Source organism: Zea mays, chromosome 1 (genome assembly GCF_902167145.1).
Source record: "Zea mays cultivar B73 chromosome 1, Zm-B73-REFERENCE-NAM-5.0, whole genome shotgun sequence".
In the NCBI taxonomy this organism is placed as follows: Eukaryota; Viridiplantae; Streptophyta; class Magnoliopsida; order Poales; family Poaceae; genus Zea; species Zea mays.
Window position 1 is genome coordinate 141,550,766 of NC_050096.1, and position 21,717 is coordinate 141,572,482.

A 21,717-nucleotide genomic window follows, 5' to 3' on the forward strand; every position below is an offset into this window, starting at 1 on the left:
CAAAGAACACCAACTACTAAATCAAAGCTACTACAAAGTTAAACACAACGATTTCTTCTCCCACTTCTCAAGCTCCAACTCTTCCGATGTACTGTGAGAGCAGGTCAACATAATATGTAAGGAACACATGTGGTTAGTCACAATCCTACTAGATCATGGAGACTTCATGACAAAGCTACCATTACCTATATTGTAAACGCCTACTTATTTCATTAAAAGTCTTGTATGTCATCTAAATATGGTTAGCTAATTAATCATGATTCATTAAACAGAACCAATTCATCTAAACTAAACATAACCTTACTTAACCACTAGACTGCAAACGCTTAATATGACTTAAGTTTCTAAAGAGCCTATCTATGACCTGTTTTATACAGAATGTGCATAAACAGTCTCAAAGGCACAGAAGTATTTTCTATTAAATTAGATCTAGATTCGTGCTCTTAAGTTTGTAGTGACTAAAATTTAGAAGTGTTTGAATGCACTAGAGCTAATAGTTAACTGTTAAAATTAGCTAAAGACATTCAAACAGTCTAACTAATAATTCAGCTATTAGCTACTTTAAGCAAATTTGCTAATACTTAGGGAGTGTTTCAATGCACTATAGCTAATAGATAATTGGCTAAAAACATACTAGTGGAATTAGCTAGCTAACAAATAGCTACTTAAATACTCCTGTCGTTCTTTTTTATTTGTCGCTGTTTAGTTTAAAAATGAAATAGCGAGCGACAAATATTCGAGAACGGAGTTAATATTAGCGAATTTGCTAAAAGTGACTAATAGTTGAACTATTAACTAGACTGTTTGGATGTTTCTAACTAATTTTAATAACTAATTATTAGTTATAGTACATTTAAACACCTCTTTAGTTATCTATTTGTTAGTTAGCTAATTTCACTAAGTCCCCGTTTGTTTGTTTCGTTGGAATTGAATTCCATTTTAATAATTATAATTTAGAAAAAAAAACTAATTAAGTTCATATATTTATATATATAATATATTTATATGTTATCCTAAATCATATGAGAGAGATAATTATATAGTACATTTATGTTATAGCGAAGCAAGTAGAAGAGTGTGATATAAGTTGTACATCAGAAAAATAGTATGTAAATCTATAGAATCAATTTCTATCTTTCACACTATAAATTTGAGATAGATTTATATGATAACTTTAGAAAATGGTGAAATGTCACGTTCTAAAAAAATTGCCTATTTCATTAATAAGATTTCAATTCATAAAAATAAAAGAAAACAGACGGGACCTAATAATTTTATAGCCAACTGTCTATCAGTGTGTTAATAATTTTAACCCACGGTCCACCGGAAGGCTTCCCTCTTTGATTTCGCATTTTGGTGCTCCCCGGCAGCTGCGAGCGCCGCCGCCATTTACTCCCTGCCTCGGGGCGGACTCATTTCTCTGAGGGCTCCTTCCTTCCTTGTTGGCGATGAGGAGGCACGGGTGGCAGCTACCCTACCATCCTCTCCAGGTCCGCTTCTTGCGTCGTGCTTCTCCGTGGCGTTCTACTTCCTTGCTGTTGCAGCCTTGTTTCTGATGTGGGCAAGTGCTGCAGGTGGTGGCGATAGCGGTCTTCCTGGCGCTCGGATTCGCTTTCTACGTCTTCTTTGTTCCCTTTGTTGGTGGAGATAGGCTGCAGTATTTGCTCATGGGCCTCTATACCCCACTGGTGAACAGCTGACATCATTGTGTTGTCCCCCTTCTGTTTCAAACAGCCCTCTTGTGTGTGTGATCGATCCTTCTTTAGAGTGGTTACTTAGATCTTCATTTCCTTTTGCGCACTTCACCTCTGTGTCTTTCTTTACATCTGTAGTATGTGCAGTGAGGAGTATTCTATGCTTTGGTAGTTGATACAAATATTAATGTGACATGAGCAAAGATTGAAAACACAAGCACAACTAACAGTAAAGAGTTCTGCCTACAGTGTATGTTGGTGTATGTTGAGTAATGAAGCCAAAATTATCATTTCAGGTTAGTGTAGGTCACCATAATATGTGCATACATGTTCTGATTGTAACATTGTACAATCAGTGGCAAAACTTGTTCACAATGGTATTAGGCCTCTAATCTTCTCATAACAATTCAAGAGAGAGAAAGCAAAGGGAGCATCTTCCACCAGAGCTTTCTTTGTTTTGCAAAGGATTTTTCCAGTCCATGAAAAGTGAAACGATCCAGTTATTTCACACTAAGAATGTGAACTTCGTGACAAGGTTGACTACTTATCATGGTTAAAGCTAACATTTTTTAACTTGACAGAACAGTGGTATTGGTGTTTCATGTTAGTATGGAACAATCAGTTCTTATCAAATAATCCTTAACTTGGAAGTGTCATTAATCAAATATCTGAACAATAAATCAGATGAAATCTTTTGAACTTTGCTCCTGCTTTTCAATTTGATTAGTAACCGTACTAAGACATTTTGCAGATCACCTGCGTTATCCTATTATATATATGGTGTGCTGGAACAGATCCTGGTGATCCAGGCATTTTCTTAAATTCAAAAAGGCCACCTGAAAAGCAAGGAAGTTCAACTCACGAATATCCAGAAGGAGTGTCATTCAGCAATTGTTGCAGGGTTGTTCATAACAGTGAGAATATAAGCAATAATTTTGAAGTAAAGGATTCATCTTCATACCTGACATTTACCAGGGTTCTTTGCTTGATATACTTCCCGTTTTCTTGCTTATGCAAAAGATGGTTCCACTCAGATGATCAATCTTCAGAACAGAACACAAGTGAAGAAGGCATGTTTTTCTGCAGCTTGTGTAAAGCAGAGGTATGCCACCAGATTTATCTCTCTTTCAACATTGAGTCAATGTTGCAATTTGATCATTGAAATATTCCTCTTCAGCCCCTCGTGTGTGCAGTTCCTCTTAAGTCAATTGTTAAATGAATTTTTCTCATCAAACAGATGATATACCTTTCGAAACCAACAAAATAGTCACAGCTCCACAACATTTTTGAGTTGTGATTACAAATAAGTGATGTTTTGAGGTTATCAGAAGTCAACTACCCCCTCCTTTTAAAATAGTAAGTTGTTTGAGTCAAATTTCTCTAGCTTTGACTATGTTATGAATCCTAATTCATAACGGGATAAACAGCGCCGGGAAGATAGCCGGACGGAGTCGGCTTGGAGGGGGCTAGACTATTGGAGAGATCTGGAATTGATTTTTATTTTATTGATTTCCCCTTAAGGAGGTACAACTCATCCTTATATAGATAGGAATACTTGGCCTCCAAGTAACTAACTCAATCTTATCTAATCTAATACCAAGTAACTAACTCAATCTTATCTAATTTATTAATCTCAAGTAACTAACTAACTAAATCTTATCTAATTTAATCCCATCTAACTCAATCTTATCTAATCTAATCTTTATCCACTAATCTAACTCTGAGCCTACCCCTATGGGCCTCCATGCCCTGGGCTACCGCCCCATGACATTCCCCCACCCTACGAAGACAACTCGTCCTCGAGCTGTAATGGGGTGCATGATAACACCCTTGCTGTCAAACTTGATTTGCACGTGAAAGTGCAACTCTAACTAGAAGCCTTTTACATCTTTGCTTTAATTTATTTGCAAATAAAATAAAGAACCTAACATATGCCAAGGTTGGTCCCCCTGGATCCCATGGGAACAACCTCATTCAGGCTACAAAGGCCAAGACGTGGCAGCTTACCAGTCATACGCCCTGAGTTGCCGTGAGTTCCAGTGGAGACAACACCACCCAACCAGATGTGTTCTTGTTGTCCACATGGCTATGGATCAGAACGGTGAACTAGAGTGGAGGATCGGCCAACCCTGCTGAAGGCCTTGCCACCCCATGTGTTGCGTGTCGTTCAACGCGCAATAGCGATGCAAGTCGCCGTGCCAGGGAATGGCGAACCGCAGCTTGTAGCCACGCTGCCGTTGCCACTTGTTGTGCTTGACGACGAGCCAGGAAGCTGTGTGCCGCTGCCTGCAGCCGCGTCGCTACCGCAACTTGCCGCACTGGACACCGCGCTAGGAAGCCACGTGCAGTCGCCTATAGTCGCGTTGCCGCCGCTGATCGGCGGTCAAACTCCACCTTTGCTGCGAGTAGATTACGGAGCTGGACAATAGTACATCGGACCTGCTCTAGATCTGCCCTGGCACGAGCGAGCTCCTCACGTCAGGTGCGGAGATCGTCCGCAACAGAAGTCATGGGAAAGGATCCCTGGCTCATGATACCCGATGTTATGAATCCTAGTTCATAACGGGATAAACAGCGCCGGGAAGATAGCCGGGCGGAGTCAGCTTGGGGGGGGGGGACTAGACTATTGTAGAGATCTGGAACTAATCCTTATATAGATAGAAGAAAGACTTGGTTTCCATGTAACGAACTCAATCTTATCTAATCTAATCCCAAGTAACTAACTCAATTATATCTAATCTAATTCTAAGTAACTAACTAACTCAATCTTATATAATCTAATCCCATGTAACTAACTCAATCTTATCTAATCTAATCTTTATCCACTAATCCTAATCATGAGCTTACCCCTATGGGCCTCCATGTTCTGGGCTGCCGCCCCATGACAGACTAAGTTAAGGAAAATGCACCATTACTGTAACATCAATTAGTTTCATATCCACCATAAAATTGGAAATGTGTTTATTTGGTTGTAAATGTCAATATGTATTTTCTATAACCTCAACCAAAGTTAGAGAAGTTTGACTAAGGACAGAACTGAAACATCTTACATTCTGGAACTGAAGCAATGTTCCAAACGTTGAATTTTTATCATATATCTATAAAATATAGAAAAGTCTACATTATGAAACTGCCTTTCAAGACAAATCTATTTGTGTGATTTCCAAAGACTCAAACCCAATGTGTTTGTAGTGAAATTTTGGAACAATTGTCACTTATTTGTGACTGGAGTTAGTATAAATCTATGGCTATTTTGTGCAGGTCTTGCAGCACAGTAAGCATTGTAGGGTTTGTAACAAGTGTGTCGATGGCTTTGACCACCACTGTAGGGTAAGATTTATCATAATGTTGTTTGAAACATTGCCGTCCCTTTAAAGAAATGTTATTTTAGTAATATTCTGTAGTTGCGTTATGTAGTGGCTCAACAATTGCATAGGAAAAAGAAACTACAAAGGATTCTTCATCCTATTGGCTTCAGCAGTTCTCTTGGTAAGTACAAACAATCACCAAAAGCTTTGACAAGCATTAGGATGTAAAGCTACTACATGAGTACTAATTTTATCTTTTTCTTTATTACTAACAATGCAATAGTGAAAACCCAGAATCCAGTATGCACCATGTAGTCAACATTGTTGTTCCATGTTCTTTTTATCTAGTTGATCATTGATTGGTCTGCATGGTTTGTACATGAACAGCTTATAATGAAGTGGTTAGTGGGTGCTCTTGTGTTGATTCTTTTCTTTATGAAGCGGGGAGAATTCTCTGGGCAGATAACCTCAAAACTTGGAAGCAGCTTCTCAGTTGTGGCTTTTGTAATTGTCGTGGTGAGCTTATTAATAAGGAAACTTTCACACGTTTTCTTTGTCATTTGTAACAAAGTTATTTTCATATCTCAATTGTATTAATTGATGTTCCCATTGCTCTCTCCATGCCATTGAAACCTAGGCAGGATATATATTGGTTGCACATAAACTGTTGTTTTCATTCGTTTTGTTGAAATATGGATAAAAAAGGAATTTTTATTGTGAAAAATATCTAGTATACAATGCTGTTAAGTACCTCAGAACAAATTTTATTGCATTCTAACACAAAATTACTTTTGCAGGTGACATGTACATTGCTAGCGATGGTTGCAACAATACCACTCTCACAACTTCTATGCTTCCACATTCTTCTTATCAAGAAAGTGAGTCTCTCAGTTGCTATATTTGAGAAACAAGAATGGTTTTTTGTTTAATATTTTACATTTCCTATGTGTTATATTTAATTATCTGTAATATATTATTGAGGTATAAGTGAACTGTCCACCTTTTCCTATCAACTTAAGCGGTTGAACTCTACCGCTAGGTGCATGCAACTCGATATGGTATGAGTGTCGGAGGTCTCGGAGTCCAAATCCTAGCGGGCACAATTAAATAGAATAATTACAGTTGACTCCTATTTTCGCATTGGAGAACTGAGGAATCCATGTCCACATTTTTCTATTAGCTTAAGCTTTTGAGTTGAACCTATCTCATGGAGTTTTTAATCTTCCATCTCATCTTAATGATCATAACTATTGTTTCAAGCTGCAAGAATTGTGAAATGCATTTGGTTTCTCTTTCCACTTACATTGCCTCTATTGATAAATATGTGGCGTCTTCATTTCTTAAGAGCAGTTTTTCATTTATGCATAAGCTGATAGAGAGCCAACTAAAGTAATATATTTAACTTGCTGGAAAGAATAATTGGTTTTAAATTAAAATCTTTGAGAGAGCATGTTTGAACTTCTTAGTTCATGTAAGCATCACCTTTTTGTTACAACCTAAATTTTCGTATCATTAACTTGCTGGAAAGAATAACTGGTTTTAAATTAAAATCTTGGAGAGAGCATGTTTGAACTTCTTAGTTCATTGTAAGCATGACCTTTTTGTTACAACCTAAATTTTCGTATCATTAATCTTTCAGGCTGAATTCAAGTGAAAATACTAATTATCACATTCCCCTTAACAACATGAGTGCAGGGAATTAGTACATACGATTATATTGTAGCTTTGAGAGAGCAAGAGCAACAAGAACATTCGGAGCACCAGAGCCCACAGATATCCATCATTAGCTCTATCACAGGACTTAGTACCAGTAGCTCTTTTGGTCCACTTCATCGTGGATCATGGTGTACTCCACCAAGACTATTAGTTGAAGATCAGGTATGATCACTACCGCATCAATCTATCAAGACTAGTGTATTGATTTATCATTTTTCTTTGTGAACTGACTAGGACGCTGAACTAAGAGGCAACGATTCTAAATTGCTATACTACGCTTCATGTGGCTCTCGTTTGGCCATCTGTAGGGTATACCCTCACATGGTTGGGACTAAAAGGATATGTTGTCGGTGTGTTTTTCATGTGATCTTTAATTGTGCCAGTAAGTTGTATTAGGCACATGGAATAGTAGATTGGTTCTGTAGGATACGAAGGTACACATATATAGGTAAGGATGACCTGGGTTTATAGCAAGAGAACCAATCAACAGTGATCCTTGCCTATTAACCTAGCCATATAGAGCTCAAAAGGTCCAGTAGGGGCACACAGGCCCAGCAAGAGAGCACCACCCTTTTGTCTAGAATGCCCCTGCAGTTGAAGTGCTGGCAATGCAGACATTGAGGCTGGACCTGCTGGAGATGGAGGTCGAAAGCTCTTTGATAAAGATATCAGTGAACTCTAACATTGTGGAGACATGCAGAACCTTGATGTCACCGAGAGTGAAGATCAATCTCGATACGCTTAGTGCAGTTAATCTCCCTAATGCTGACCACCAGTTTAAACAGGGTTATGTGGATTGGTCATGTGGAAATTGTATCCTTTTGTTTGTTACTAAAATATTTTTGCAACATAATAATATTAAATATTTTACAACCATTTTCATATATAAAATAGTAATAATTGAAGTACATCAGAGACTAAGTAGATGAAAACTTCATGTTTTTAATAATAACTAGCAAACATGTCTATGCGTTACAATAGGACATACAATTTGTGTGGTGCTCATGCCAATGCTAATGTGCTAGTTATTTTTTGTTGGATTTAACTTGGCTTTTCAAGACCCAGAATAAATGCTAGTGTAATAAGTGAAATTGATAGGAGATTGTCTCCACTAAAATAGGTGGCTATTGTATGCACTTGCTATGAGTTTAAGGAAGTTAGAAGGTTGCCACCCTCATGCATGCTGCGATGCGAACGGGCTTAGGCGGCTAGACCATAATATGGGTGGTGCTGTGCCAACTAAGGTTTTGGAGCTCCAAATTTAAAGGGAGAAGGGTGAGAGTGAGGAACAACCAAGAAGAGAGTAACGAGGGATGGACGGAGAAGAGAATGAGAGATAGGCAGCTCCAAACTCTAAATGAGATTGATGTCGAAAGGGTCTCTAGCTGAGTTGGTTGGTGGTCTAATTAGCACTCCTCAGGTTGTTCTGGGTTCGACTCCCTATGAGAGCGAATTTTCAGGTTGTGGTTAAAAAAATCTTCTTGTCTGTCCCACGCTAAAGCACATGTATAAGGCTCGGCCCCAGCCTTAGTCCCGGTCGTTTTCACATAGGCTATGGTGCCGCTGTATATGGGTGGGGCGGGTTTCGGGAGTTTTCTCGACCTGCGTGAGAAGACTTTCTTAATATAATGCCGTGGGAGGTCGAGTTAAATGAGATTGATGAGAGTGTCAACGGATCAAGGGATAAAAGAGTAGTGAGGGATGGACAGAGGAGAGATAAACAGAAATAAGAAAATTTTGGTTTTCGCTCTTTAATACTAGGTGTGTGTGTCACATACTCATTGCTCATCCCATTTTTCTGCAGGATGTTTTTCATCCGGATATGCCACAGAATTCCACTGGCAAGAAGGCCAGGAAAGACGAAGGAAGCAAAAGGAAACCACCAGGAGCTGTAAAAATCAGCACATGGTCACTGGCTCGCCTTAACGCAGAGGACGTCACGAAGGCAGCTGTTGAGGCCAAGAAGAGATCTAAAGTCCTCCAGCCGATCACAAGGCGGGGGAATATTCTTAAACCTGACAAGAGAACAGACAAAAGCAGGGTGTTCCTACCTGTACCTGAACAATCTCCGGATCCCATGGCAAGGACATCCGCAAGTGGAACCGACGGTAATTTGAGCGACATGATGATGGAAACACCCGCTAGCTTAGCCCCATTGCAGCACGAGGCCAGGAGTGACTACCAACCCAGTGCTGTGACGTCTATCATGAACCTCAACCTTACTTCATCACCGGAGAGTAGCTTGGAGTCACCTGATCTCCACCCCTTCCGTATCTCCATGTCAGGAGCAGATGAACTCCGAAGCTTCATGTCACTTGCAGCCTCAGAGTCAACTGCTCAGAAGACTATTGCACTTTCGAGGTCGACAAGCGGTGGGTATGAAGCCTCGGGAGGCGACGACAGCGACCAAATACCCTCTAGAATTGTGCACAGGTCGTCCAATTGGACAAATGTCATTCTCAATTCAGGTAGGCAGGCAACTATGTCCGATCTGAACTTGCCTAGGCTACACCTGTAGGGTTCATAACTAACACCAGGCTGACATAGCTCAAAATTGTGAGTTGCTGACTTCTTAATTAGCTATGTGTTGTTAGCCTGTGAGCATGCATTGGTCAGAACCAGTGTTGGGAACCTGGTTTTTGGGTTTAAGAGTCGGGTTATGTTTTGCGATCAATAAATACATGTGCCTTTCCAAGCTGTCTATTGTTACTTTGACCATAGTTTTCGGTAACTTATCTGAGAATTTACTCCACGGGACCACGGCTAGGTTTGCTTCACCATTGTTTTCTGATCTGACACATTTTAGTCTCATGTCGGAGAGAGACAAACGACCCATTACGTAGCAATATATGATTTGTTGCACACATACAGATTGACCCTATGCAGTTCACATACCTGAATGCATGTAGTTGGGATTTTTAACAAAAACTTAAACAACTTACGGTTCGGGCAGCATCTGCAGTATATTTGGACCACTTATTAGGGGGGGTGGATGGGTCTCTCCTCGATTCACTCGTTGGATTATCCCTGGATTATCAACCGGCTCTCTCCTTCCAAGCAAACCTTTGGAATAACCTTAGTCTCCCACTCAACTATCATCCGGGTAATGTCCGTCGTGCTTTTTTTTCCCTTGTGATCTCGTTTCGACGATCTAAGTTACGACTGAGTTTTCTTCTTCAATCCTTCATTGGTGGTTCTGCGAAGGATTTTCATGTTTCTTATTTATCAGAAAGGGTTTTTCGTTTCTCGGTTCATTTGAAGAAGGTTGGTCTCGCTATTTATAATTTGCGATCATATAAATGTGAGCTGTTATAGATGCTTTTGTGGGCCACTAGTTCACAAGGCGCAAGAAAAGAGAAGAGGCGCCAGAAATAGCAGCAGAGCCAATCAGAGCGCCAGAAAAAGAAGTAGAGCCAATCAGTGCCTGATTAGGGGAAGAAATCAGGATCCCTTGGGAGATAAGTCAGGAATAGTTTCCTTTTAATCGGTTTCCTAAATAATAGCAGAGGCTATCTCTACCATAGGATGCACCACATCGCCTGTGACTATAAGTGCGGCTGGGCATCGGTGTAATAGGTATCCAGGAATAAAGACCTCCCTTTGGGCGGGATCACCTGGGATCACCGTGGTCAGGCGCGACGCCGGCGCAGGGTATCTAGGTGGGGGACATATCTGGTGCACATAGAAGACGGGTGCACATGGTGCACATATTAAATCATCACCACTCATTTTAGATCTAACGTCTCTAGTTGATTATTCAATTTACAAATAACACCTTCCACCACTACACACCACCACGTTGAAGGGTGTCCTTAGTAAAATGTACCAAACAACTAGAGACGTTAGATCTAAAATGAGTGGTGATGATTTAATATGTGCACCATGTGCACCCGTCTTCTATGTGCACCAGATATGTCCCCATCTAGGTGACCACCATCCTCTTCCCCCCATATGCTCTGCGCCACTCCAACCTTCCTCTCCACTCCCCATTGAAGGACACCAGGAGACCGAGGTTGCGGACTCACCAGCTAGGAGTCCATAACAATTTGGTATTAGATTCAGACGACACAGCGATAACCATGTCCGGCGTCATGCCCGGTCCTGAAGACAAGAACACTGAGTAGAAGCTAGACTTTCTCATGGATGCGATGAACAGGATGTTGGGCCAGATGACCACCATGAATGGTCGGCTTGACACCCACGATCGCTGGTTGGCGCGGGTGGAAACGATCCCACCCGGTGGCGTCCAGCTGGAGGAAATCACGGAGATCGACGACACCGACGACCCACCAAACCAGGGCGACCACGGTAGCAACAATGACTGCCGTCAGGGCCCATGTCACAGTCGCGGTGACGGAGGCGGCGAATTCTACAGCCGTTCCGATCGTTACGACCGACCCGACGGCTACGGTCGCGGTGGGGGTCGGGGTCGACAAGGAGGGTGGCGGCCGTCCTCCACGACCCAACTTTCCCTCCTTCGACAGGGAATCAGACCTATTGACATGGATCAACAAGTGCAACACCTACTTCCAAGGTATGCGAACCATGGCGGAGGAGAAAGTCTGGCTCGCATCGTTACACTTGGAGGGAGCAGCAGTCGAGTGGTACTATGCCCTAGAACGTGATCATGGCATTTTGTCATGGGCGTGATTTGTTGACTACATCCACATGAGGTTCGGTCCACCCATCCAATCCAATGGCATGGCTGAACTGAAAGCTCTTTACAGGACATGCACCGTGGAGGCATATCAGCGACAATTTTCCATCTTGCTTTGTCGCTGTGATGACTTGTCTCCAATGCAGTAGGTGAACATGTTTACAGCAGGTCTCGGCAATCCCCTTTGCACCGATGTAGAGCTGCTGACCCCGACAAACCTGCAGACCGCAATGAGTCTGGCTCGCGCTTATGAGCGCAAGGAGGAGAACGTCGCGGCGCTCAGAGATAAACCTGGTCACCGGACCCCGTCCTCCATCAAAGGGACAGGTTCGGTACTAGGGCCAGGCCTGCTGCTCCCAATCGCCCGTGAAATAGAAGAGTTTGCGGCGAAACGGGCGAATGGAGAGTGCTACCACTGCAACGAAAAGTACTATGCTGATCACAAGTGCATCGCGAAGGGGGTGTTCTTATTGGAGATGGATGATGACATGGAGGAAGACGCAACAGCGGAGGACCTGGGCATTTCCCTTCACGCCCTCACGGGCATTGACATCAGTAGCACCATGAAGCTCAGGTCAGGAACAAGGATCTGACGTTGGTGGCATTGGTGGACACAGGCTCTACCCACACATTCATCCGGGAAGCTGTGGCCACCCAACTGGGCCTCCAAGTCGCACTAAGACCGGGCCTCTCCATCAAGGCAGCTAACAGGGACAACGTCGCCAGCAGTGGGATATATCCCAAGCTCCGAGTCACTATTGCCGAGGAGACCTTCAACATCACCTGCTACGTCCTCCCTCTGGCCAGCTTCGACATTGTCCTAGGAGTCCAGTGTCTTCGGTCATTGGGGCCTATCCTGTGGAACTTCAACGCCTTGTCCATGGAGTTCTGGCGTCTCGGACGCAAAGTGCGTTGGGTGGGGCTGGGTGCGCCGCATACTCAGTGTGCCAACCTGTCGTAGCCCCACGAGCTGCTACAGGCCCTACTCTAGTCCTACGTCGACATCTTCGCTGCACTGCGTGGCCTTCCTCCACCTCCTCGACACGACCACCGCATCAGGCTGCTGCCAGGGACGCCACCAGTGGCAGTCCGCCCCTACCGATACCCCTAGTTGTTGAAAGCCGAGATTGAGCTCTAGTGCGAAGACATGTTGCAGCAAGGCATCATTCGGGAGTGCACATCTGCCTACTCTTCTCCAGTGCTACTTGTGAAGAAAGCTGATAAATCCTGACATTTTTGCATTGACTATCGGGCCCTTAATACCAAAACAGTGAAGGACAAGTTCCCCATCCCGGTGGTCAACGAACTCTTAGATAAGTTATGAGGTGCCTGCTTCTTCACAAAGTTGGACCTCCGTAGTGGATATCACCAAGTACGCATGCACCCGGATGATATTGAGAAGACAACGTTCCGCACCCACCGAGGTCACTTCGAGTTTCTGGTAATGCCATTCGGCCTCACCAATGCACCATCTACATTTCAGTCCCTCATGAATGATGTCATGAAACCCTTCATCCGGAAGTTTGTCCTTGTCTTTTTTGATGATATTCTGGTATTCAGTTCTTCCTGGGCAGCCCACTTACATCATGTCAGGGAAGTGTTTACGGCACTCCGAGCAAACAAGTTAGCTGTCAAATAGCCCAAGCGTTCATTTGGCAAAACATCAGTCGCTTATTTGGGCCATGTTATCTTAGCTCAGGGTGTTTCCATGGATTCTGACAAGGTAGCAGCAGTAGAGGCATGGCCGCGTCCTTGGTCTATTCAGGCGCTCCAAGGATTCTTGGGTCTCACTGGCTATTACCGCAAGTTTATTGCCAGTCATGGCACCATAGGTGCACCCCTCACGGCTCTTCTCAAGCGTGAGGTGTTCCGTTGGTCTGAAGGGGCAGAAGAGTCATTTCTTCAACTCAAGCATGCTCTCATATCAACACCATTGTTATAGATGCCGGATTTCTCTAAACAGTTTGTAGTGGATTGTGATGCATCTAGGACTGGTTTTGGGGCAGTCCTTCACTAAGGAGATGAGGCCATTGCATATTTTAGTCATGTCGTGGCACCACATCATCAGAAATTACCAGTGTATGAACGATGTAACACCCCGGGTGTTACCCAAGGCCCTGGCTCCATACATGCACTTATGACTTGTTATCACATGTGTTTAAGTGGAGGAGAAGGAGCACCAAAACTTTGGAAACCATGGGTTAACTAAGGAATGTTAATGACAAAAGCATTACCTAAACATTTTATGCAATTATCACCTTGGACAAAAGAGGTTCAAACCCTAGACCCCCTCTTAAACCATTAGACCTCCAAGCAGGAGATTAGTAGGAAAGCTAATCAAATGACCAATTCTTGGCTTTAACCCTTAACCAAAGTTTAAGTACACTAATATATCTACAAAATACAGTAAGGGAAACATTACAAAAAGACCCCTTAAAGACCCCAAATGGAGGACACTATAGAGTAACCCACATTTTCTCTAAGTCCAAAATCAACCCTAATCTAGAGATCAGAGGTGTTCACCTAATTGATGGTGCCAAAACCACTTGGTCTAAATAACAAAAAGGAGCTAAATTACCTAAGGAACACACTGGAAAAGTTTGAACCCAAGCCAAGACCGTTTGACACGAGTTGACACCTGTTTTGTCTTGGGTTGAACAGTGCAGACAGACAAGACTTGGTGCCACCATATCTTCTATGCCAGACCCGATCTCCCCTTGGAACTCACATGAACTAGGTAGCTCTAGGTGCAGGGAAGAAATCTTACATAAGCCATATGGCAAGATTCGCACGTTTGGGTGCTCAGCAGGCACAAGAACTTGGGCAGAATAACACAGCCACGTGTTCGACACGCCCTGGCAACGCCAGAGCACGCCCCGACGCTCGACCCCGCGCGCACCGTGCCGCGCCAAGCCAAACCCGTGCCCACGCCCATGCCCGCGCCTATAAAGCCGACCGAGGCCTCGACCGTACGCTCCCGCTCGCTCTCAACCTCGCCGGAGCGCAAGTTTACCGGCGATCGCTCTGCGCACGGCGTGCTAGCGGCCGCCCAAGACCCGACCACCGTAGACCGGCCACCCTAGCCATTCCCCGCCCCGTCCGACTCTCGGGATAGCCTCTACGTGCCTCGATGAAGCTTCCAGAGCCAGGAATCGAGCTCTACCTCGCCGGAGACACCGGATCGACGTCGCCAGACTTTACCCGACCGCCGGCGTACGTAGATCGAGCTCCACGGTGAGTCTTTCTTCGATTCCTTGCATGGGTAGATTCCTTAGCACCCCGTGAAGCTCCCTGTGCCCTTGGATTGAACTCTACCTCCGTGAGCAGGCCGGAGCACGCACCGCCGACGAGCCCGCCCGCCTGCGCACGCGACCCGACCGATTCCGGCCATCACCGTCGACGAGCCGTACCTCGACGTGACCGCAAGGACTTCTCAGAGCTAACCCCACCCTTCGCCGGACCTCCCTCGCCGCCGGTAAGCCGCGCCGTCCTGTTTACTTCCACGGTTACTGTTTCAAAGGGGGGAGGGACCTCGGGGAGAAAGGAGAAGTCAGGGGGTTTTTGAATGGTCAGAGACTCAGGTGAATACTTGCGCAAGGGCATAAGTTAAAGGATTGGTTTAGGAAAAGCCCAGGGTCCTCGGTGTAAACTGGTTTTTCATAAAACCTTTTAAACTTTATTCATTTAAATGTAAACAGAGCTTGTAAAATTCATAACTTCAGTTTTATTCAATCAAATTTAATAAAACCAATTTTGCTAGGTTCTAAATAATATGAACTACTTAGGAAAAATACAAAACACCCTAAGTATTGCAGAAGGTTTTAAAGTTTAGATTTAATTAGTAAACTAACCAAAGGATAAATAAAGAAGGGAAAATAGCTACACTCTTAGACTGGGGTTAAGAAAAATTAGTGAGGTACTTGACCACTCCCTAGCATGTTTAAAAATAATACAACCCTTAGTACACCAAATTAAGGAAGGGTTTACTATTTAAACTCATTTTGGCTCAAATTTAAAGAAAATAGAAAAGGTAGTTTAAAATAAGAACCAGGGGCAACCACATTTTTGCTAGCTCACTTATTTAACATAGTTTACTGGAAAATTTTGTTAGACCCTCTGTTAGTACAAAAGAAATGCACTACCTTTTATTTCATGAAAACAATGAAAATTTAGAAAAACCTTAGAAAAATAATCCTAAGAAGAACCCACCCCAAACCTTAGGATAACTAATAATATGTTATTATGAATCTAGGAAAAATATAAGTTCTGTTGTTTGACATTTTTCAAATAACAAGTTAGTTATGAGTACCTTTTTGGCATTAAACTTTAGAAAATCACAACTAAATATCCAGGAAGTCTTTTTCTGTGATTTTTAACACAAAAACCTATTATCCCCTAAGAATCTTGGCAAAAATAAAGGTTGACCCAAAAACCTCACAGAAATTAGAGCTATGGTGTAAAGTGCCCTTTTACCCTTATTTTTGTTAATTTTGCACAAGGAGCATCTGAATTAATTTCAACCTTAAATTTTTAGAATAACCCACTGTCACACCCGGTTTTAGAAGGCAAACCGAATGCGAACCATGTACGTGCCAGGATCAGTAATTCACGTACACAGCAGTTACATAACATGGACATCATCACACAGTGCTCAAAATAGTATTAAGAAGGGAAATAGTCGATTACATCATACGTCTGAGACGTCCATAAAGTTCTTACAGTAAATCAAAGTGCGGAAAAGAAACGTAGATAACCGCGGCCTTCACAGGCAGCCGACTGGGGGTTGCCGCTAACCCACGCCTAGAACTCGTCATAGTCTTGGAACTCCTGGAAGTCTCCTTCCACAGCTTCATCTTCGCCTGAGCAGTGGTTGCAATGCTGACAACCTGGGGATGGGGGGTTTGGTGTGTAGAGCAAGGGTGAGTACACATCAACATACTCAGCAAGTATCCTGTTTGGCTGTAGTGGACTAGCTTTATGTGGGGATAAGTCAAGCAGTTGCTTTTAGTTGGTCAGATTATTATTTACTAATAGAAAGCCAGGTTTTAGCTTTAACCCAAGTTATTAGCCCGATGTACCCTTTCCAAACGGAAAGAATACCACTTACCAGCACCATAGTCATAACCAAAACCATCGATCTCATAGCCACCTGTACCAAAGTATCTCTGATCAAGTACCACTAATCACTGGAGCTCCCTTGGCCGCTCATAACCGCGAGCACGGCTGATATATCAGTTTTCAAACACTCTGCAGAGGTTGTGCACTTTACCCACAAGCCGTGATTCCCTCTTGCCTCGGGCCGATCAAACCCTTAAACACTACCAAGGTGAATAGGCAGGGTTTCACTACGTAGCCTTTACAAAGATTCCCCGGGGCTGTAGTCGCCCGTTAGGTTTCCTAAATGTATCGCACTCCTCCCCAAGGGACAAATCAACCTTGGCAGAGCGAGCCGCATACACCGAGCCCCATTGACGGCACGACGGCGAAGCGAACTACACCCCGGATCCTCTAATTATTCAGCTAAGGGCACCCCATTCCACCCTCATGGTTGCACTATTTTCCCGGGCGGTCATCCATAGAACAGGTCCTTACGGAGAGGCACTCGAGAAACCGCTCGAGCCCCCTTAAAGCCACAAGTACAACATCATAATAAGAGAAGGGAAAACAGCGTATCATAGATAATCTCATCATGTTCATTGATTAGAGTTGAGCAATAGCATAAAGCTAACTAATAATAATCCAACCCATATAGGTAAACAAGGATATGGATAACAAAAGCTAGTCAGTCCTTAGGCATAAATGTGTAAAGCGGGAGGTGAATTAAATAATGAATAGGACAGAGATAGGTCAAAGGACACTTGCCTCCACCAACCGACTGCTGCTCAGGGGCTTCTCCTGCGAGTTCCTCGGGCTCTTCAACCGGATCGTTCTCTAAGCGGGTGCAAACATACATACATCCATCCATTAAAATTAGGAAACCAACAGTACACCATACAAGAGAACAAGTAGAGCAAATATGCATAGAATACCACATACGATAATGGATTTACCTTGGTTAGAAAGAAACGAGGGAAGGTCTCGCAGGGGTTAAGGCTTATGCTCGAGGGGCACTACGGGTAAACGAATGACTAGACGTCACGCGCTCTCGTTCCAGTTGGTTCTAACAAACGGATTAGCTACATGCACTAATGTAAACGCGATCACTTTTAGTAGATTAACATTGAATAAGATAGACGATTGACTATACAAATTAACTAACGTAACCAATTTCCAAATTGAGACTCCTACCTTATTAATATAAACAACGTGATTAGCGCATATAGGAGACAGGGGGGGTAGACGGGGGTTAGGGGGTAGACGATCGTGTCGCGGGCACGACGAGCTACGCCGGAACGCTGCGCGAACACACGCACGAGCAAAGCCACACTTAACGTGCTGCGAACGAGTCGCGCACGCGTCGGGGCCGTGCGCTGGCCGAGCTCGAGGCCACGCGCCGAAGGCACGCTGGGCCGAGCTCGAGGCCACACCGAGGGCCGACACGACGCAAGCAAGGCACGGCGGGGCGAATGGGCAAGCACGTCGGGGAAAGCGAGCGCGGGCGAGCGAGGATACGACCGGACGAGTGAGGATACGGCCGGACGAGGCCGAGTGCGGGGACGGGCGGCCGAGCCGGGGCACGGGGGCGGTTGAACCGGGGGGGGCGGCCGCGCGCGGGCGAGCGGAGCTCGCCGAGGACGGGCACGGCGGGGGGTCGAGAGCGGCCAAGCCGGGCACGGGCGGGGCGGGGCGGCTCGCCGGAGGGCGGGCGGGGGAAGGGCCGAGCGCGGCTCGCCGGGGGCGGCGCGGGTCGCTGGGGCGGCCAGGGAGCCGGGGCCGGGCGCGGCGAGGGCGGGGCGCCGGGGCCGAGCGGGCGGCCGAGCGGCGGGGGCCGAGCGGGCGCGGCCGGGCTTGCCGGGGGCGGGGCCGAGCCGGGCACGGGAGGGGGCGGGGCGGCTCGCCGGCGGGGCGGCCGAGCGCGGGGGCGGGCTGGTCGCCGGAGGCGGGGCCGAGGGGCGCGGCCAAGCCGGGACGGGAGGGGGACGGGGAAGGGGCGGCGCGGGGCGGCGGAGCGAGGCCGGGCGAGGGCGGCCTGGGCGCGGGACGGGGCGGGGCTCGTCGGGCGCGGCCGGGCGGCTCGCCGGCGCGCGCGCGGGCGCGGGGCCGGGGACGGCGAGGCGGGGCGCGGCGCGGGGTGGCCGGGCCGGGCGGGGTCGGGGGCGCGAACGGCCGGGGTGGCCGGGGCCGGAGCCGGCCGGGCGCGGGCGAGGAGAGGGCGGCCGGGGCCGGGCCGAGCTCGCCGGGACGGCCGAGCCGGGGGCCGAGCCGGGCGGCGCGGGTGAGGGGAGGGCGCCAGAGGGAGGAGAGGGAGGAAGGAGAGGGAGGGGAGGAGGGAGGAGGGGGGAGGAGCCTCACCGGCGGGCGGGGAGGGGCGACGGCGGCGGCTCGGACGAGCAGGGGAGGGCGGCGGCGGCGGTTAGGGCAGGGGAGGGAGAGAGAGAGAGATGACGGGCGGGGCCCGCAGGAGGATGTTTGGAAAAAAGAAAAAGGGTGGGGGGGCGACTGGGCCGGCGCGGGGCCCACGCGGGAGGAGTGGGGGAGGGGCGGCTGGGCCAAATAGGGGAGAAGGGGGGAGAGAGAGGGAAGAAAAAGAAAGAAAAGAAGAAAAGGCTTTTTCCTTTTTTTCTAATTTCTAATTTTCTCTAGACGAAAGCATTCACATTTTTAATCAATCAAAAAGTATGCATGGTTCGGCATGGTGCATCACACAAAATAAAGTGTTTTAAGGTTTTGCTTTACGCGAGGTCTAAAGCCAAAACCCGCTGCGACTTTGGAAAAGATCAAAGCTTAGCGGGAAGAAAAGGGAAAAGGAAAGAGTAACGCCTGAATTTGGTGAGGGAAAAGAAGAAAAAAATTCTACCCCCAAATTCAGGGCGTTACAAACCTATCCCCCTTAAAAGAATCTCGCCCTCGAGATTCAGGGTTGGCTAGCAAAGAGCTCAGGGTATTTAGCCATCAGATCATCTTCACGCTCCCAGGTTGCTTCTTCCTCAGAGTGATGATTCCATTTGACTTTGCACATTCTGATGGTCTTCCTTCGGGTGACTCTGTCTGCAACCTCAAGGATCTGCACTGGCTTCTCAACGTAGGTCAAGTCCTCCTGGACTTCAAGACCTTCCACTGGCAACTGCTCCTCTGGCACACGCAAGCACTTCTTCAACTGAGACACATGAAAAACATCATGCACAGCAGACAAATTCTCGGGCAAACTGAGCTGATAGGCCACTTCTCCACGTCTTGCAAGGATCTGATACGGACCAATGTAGCGGGGTGCTAGCTTGCCTTTGACTCCGAACCTCTTGACTCCTCTGATTGGTGACACTTTCAGATAGACAAAGTCTCCGACTTCGAAACTCAGCTCTCTTCTTCTTGTGTCTGCATAGCTTCGCTGTCTTGACTGCGCTATCTTCAGATTCTCTCGGACCATCTTGATGTTCTCTTCGGCTTCAAGCAAAATGTCTGGCCCAAACACTTGCTTCTCTCCAGGCTGATCCCATTGCAACGGAGTTCTGCAACTCCTTCCATAGAGCGCCTGAAATGGTGACATCTTCAAACTGGCCTGATAACTGTTGTTATAGGAAAACTCTGCATAAGGCAATCTCTTATCCCATCCGGACTGATCTTGCAACGCACAGGCTCTCAACATGTCTTCAAGAATTTGGTTGGTCCTTTCGGTCTGGCCATCTGTCTGCGGATGATAAGCTGAACTGAAATTCAGATGTGTGCCCAAAGCTTCATGCAACTGCTGCCAGAAATGAGAGGTGAACTGTGTTCCTCTGTCTGACACTATCTTCTTTGGCACACCATGAAGACAAACGATCCGAGACATATACAATTCTGCCAATACTGCACTGCTGTAGTTGGTCTTGACAGGTATGAAGTGGGCTGACTTGGTCAAGCGGTCCACTACTACCCAAATGGAATCGTAGCTGGCTCGAGTGCGAGGCAATCCGACTATGAAATCCATACCAATTTCATCCCATTTCCACTGAGGGATCTGCAACGGTTGCAACAATCCAGCAGGTCTCTGGTGCTCTGCCTTAATTCTTCGACAACTATCGCACATAGCCACATGCTCTGCGATTTCCCTCTTCATTCCATACCACCAGAATTTCTTCTTCAGATCCTGATACATCTTCTCACTGCCAGGGTGAATCGAATAGGCTGTCTCATGAGCTTCCTTGAGAATCAACTCCCGAATGGACTGGACATTGGGAACACACAAGCGGTCTTTGAACCATATCACGCCTTCTGCATCTTCTCGAAAATCTTTGCCTCTGCCATCTAGAATCAGTCGCCGGATCTCACTGATTTTCTCATCATTCTTCTGCGCTTCTTTGATTTCGCGCTCTAAGGTAGGTTCCAACTCAACTGTGACTCCTCGCGAATTGTTCAGAAATCCGAGACTCAACCTGTCAAACTCCTTGGCCAACTCATAAGGCATCGGACGAGCGACCATCAGATTGACCTGACTCTTTCTGCTCAAAGCATCTGCCACTACGTTTGCTTTGCCTGGATGGTAATGAATCTCCAACTCATAATCTTTGATCAACTCTAACCATCTTCGTTGCCTCATGTTCAACTCTGACTGAGTGAATATGTACTTCAGACTCTTGTGGTCTGTGTAAACATCGCATTTCTGTCCATACAAATAGTGCCTCCATGTCTTCAGTGCGTGAACTACTGCTGCCAACTCTAGATCATGGATTGGGTAATTCTTCTCATGAACCTTCAGCTGTCGGGACGAGTAAGCCACAACTCTTCCCTCTTGCATCAACACGCATCCCAAATCTGTGTAACAAGCATCGCAATACACCGAGAAGGGCTTGTGCACATCAGGCAAGACTAGGACAGGCGCTGTAGTCAACTTTCCTTTTAGCGCTTCAAAGGCCTCTTGACATTTCTGGGTCCACTTGAACTCAACCTTGTTGCCTAGCAACGCTGTCATTGGTTTCGCAATCTTCGAAAACCCTTCAATGAATCGCCGATAATATCCGGCCATTCCAATGAAACTCTTGATTCCTCGAGCATCTGTTGGCGCTTTCCAGTTCAAAATGTCTGCCACTTTCTTCGGATCCACAGCCAATCCTTCTTTGTTGATTATGTGACCCAAGAACAGGACTTCACTGATCCAGAACTCACACTTGCTCAACTTTGCATACAACTGGTGCTCTCGCAATCTCTGCAATACCATCCTCAAATGATCTGCGTGCTCTTCTTCGCTTTGAGAATAAATCAGAATGTC

The 21,717-nt window shown here is 45.9% G+C and overlaps 1 protein-coding gene and 1 long non-coding RNA gene across 3 annotated transcripts; one reads left to right on the plus strand and one right to left on the minus strand.

Moving 5' to 3' along the window:
* Positions 1-1,149: 1,149 nt before the first annotated feature.
* On the minus strand, positions 1,150-5,183 carry LOC118476055 (uncharacterized). The gene is made up of 2 exons (XR_004855327.1): positions 2,656-5,183; positions 1,150-1,826 (listed from the first exon to the last, which is right to left on the minus strand). It is a non-coding gene; the product is annotated as an uncharacterized lncRNA (long non-coding RNA).
* Positions 1,308-9,449, plus strand: LOC100382695 (uncharacterized). 2 transcript variants are annotated; one of them, XM_020538229.2, is made up of 9 exons: positions 1,308-1,490; positions 1,575-1,688; positions 2,446-2,796; positions 4,956-5,024; positions 5,112-5,183; positions 5,390-5,518; positions 5,800-5,880; positions 6,698-6,880; positions 8,523-9,449. In XM_020538229.2, exons 1-9 carry the CDS (start codon positions 1,449-1,451, stop codon positions 9,234-9,236), a joined length of 1,755 nt encoding a protein of 584 aa, XP_020393818.1. In that variant the 5' UTR covers positions 1,308-1,448; the 3' UTR covers positions 9,237-9,449. The 2 variants fall into 2 exon arrangements, with proteins under 2 accessions (XP_020393818.1, NP_001168890.2); NM_001175419.2 differs by having other exon boundaries at positions 1,321-1,490; positions 4,965-5,024; positions 8,523-9,401.
* The last annotated feature ends 12,268 nt before the right edge of the window (positions 9,450-21,717 follow it).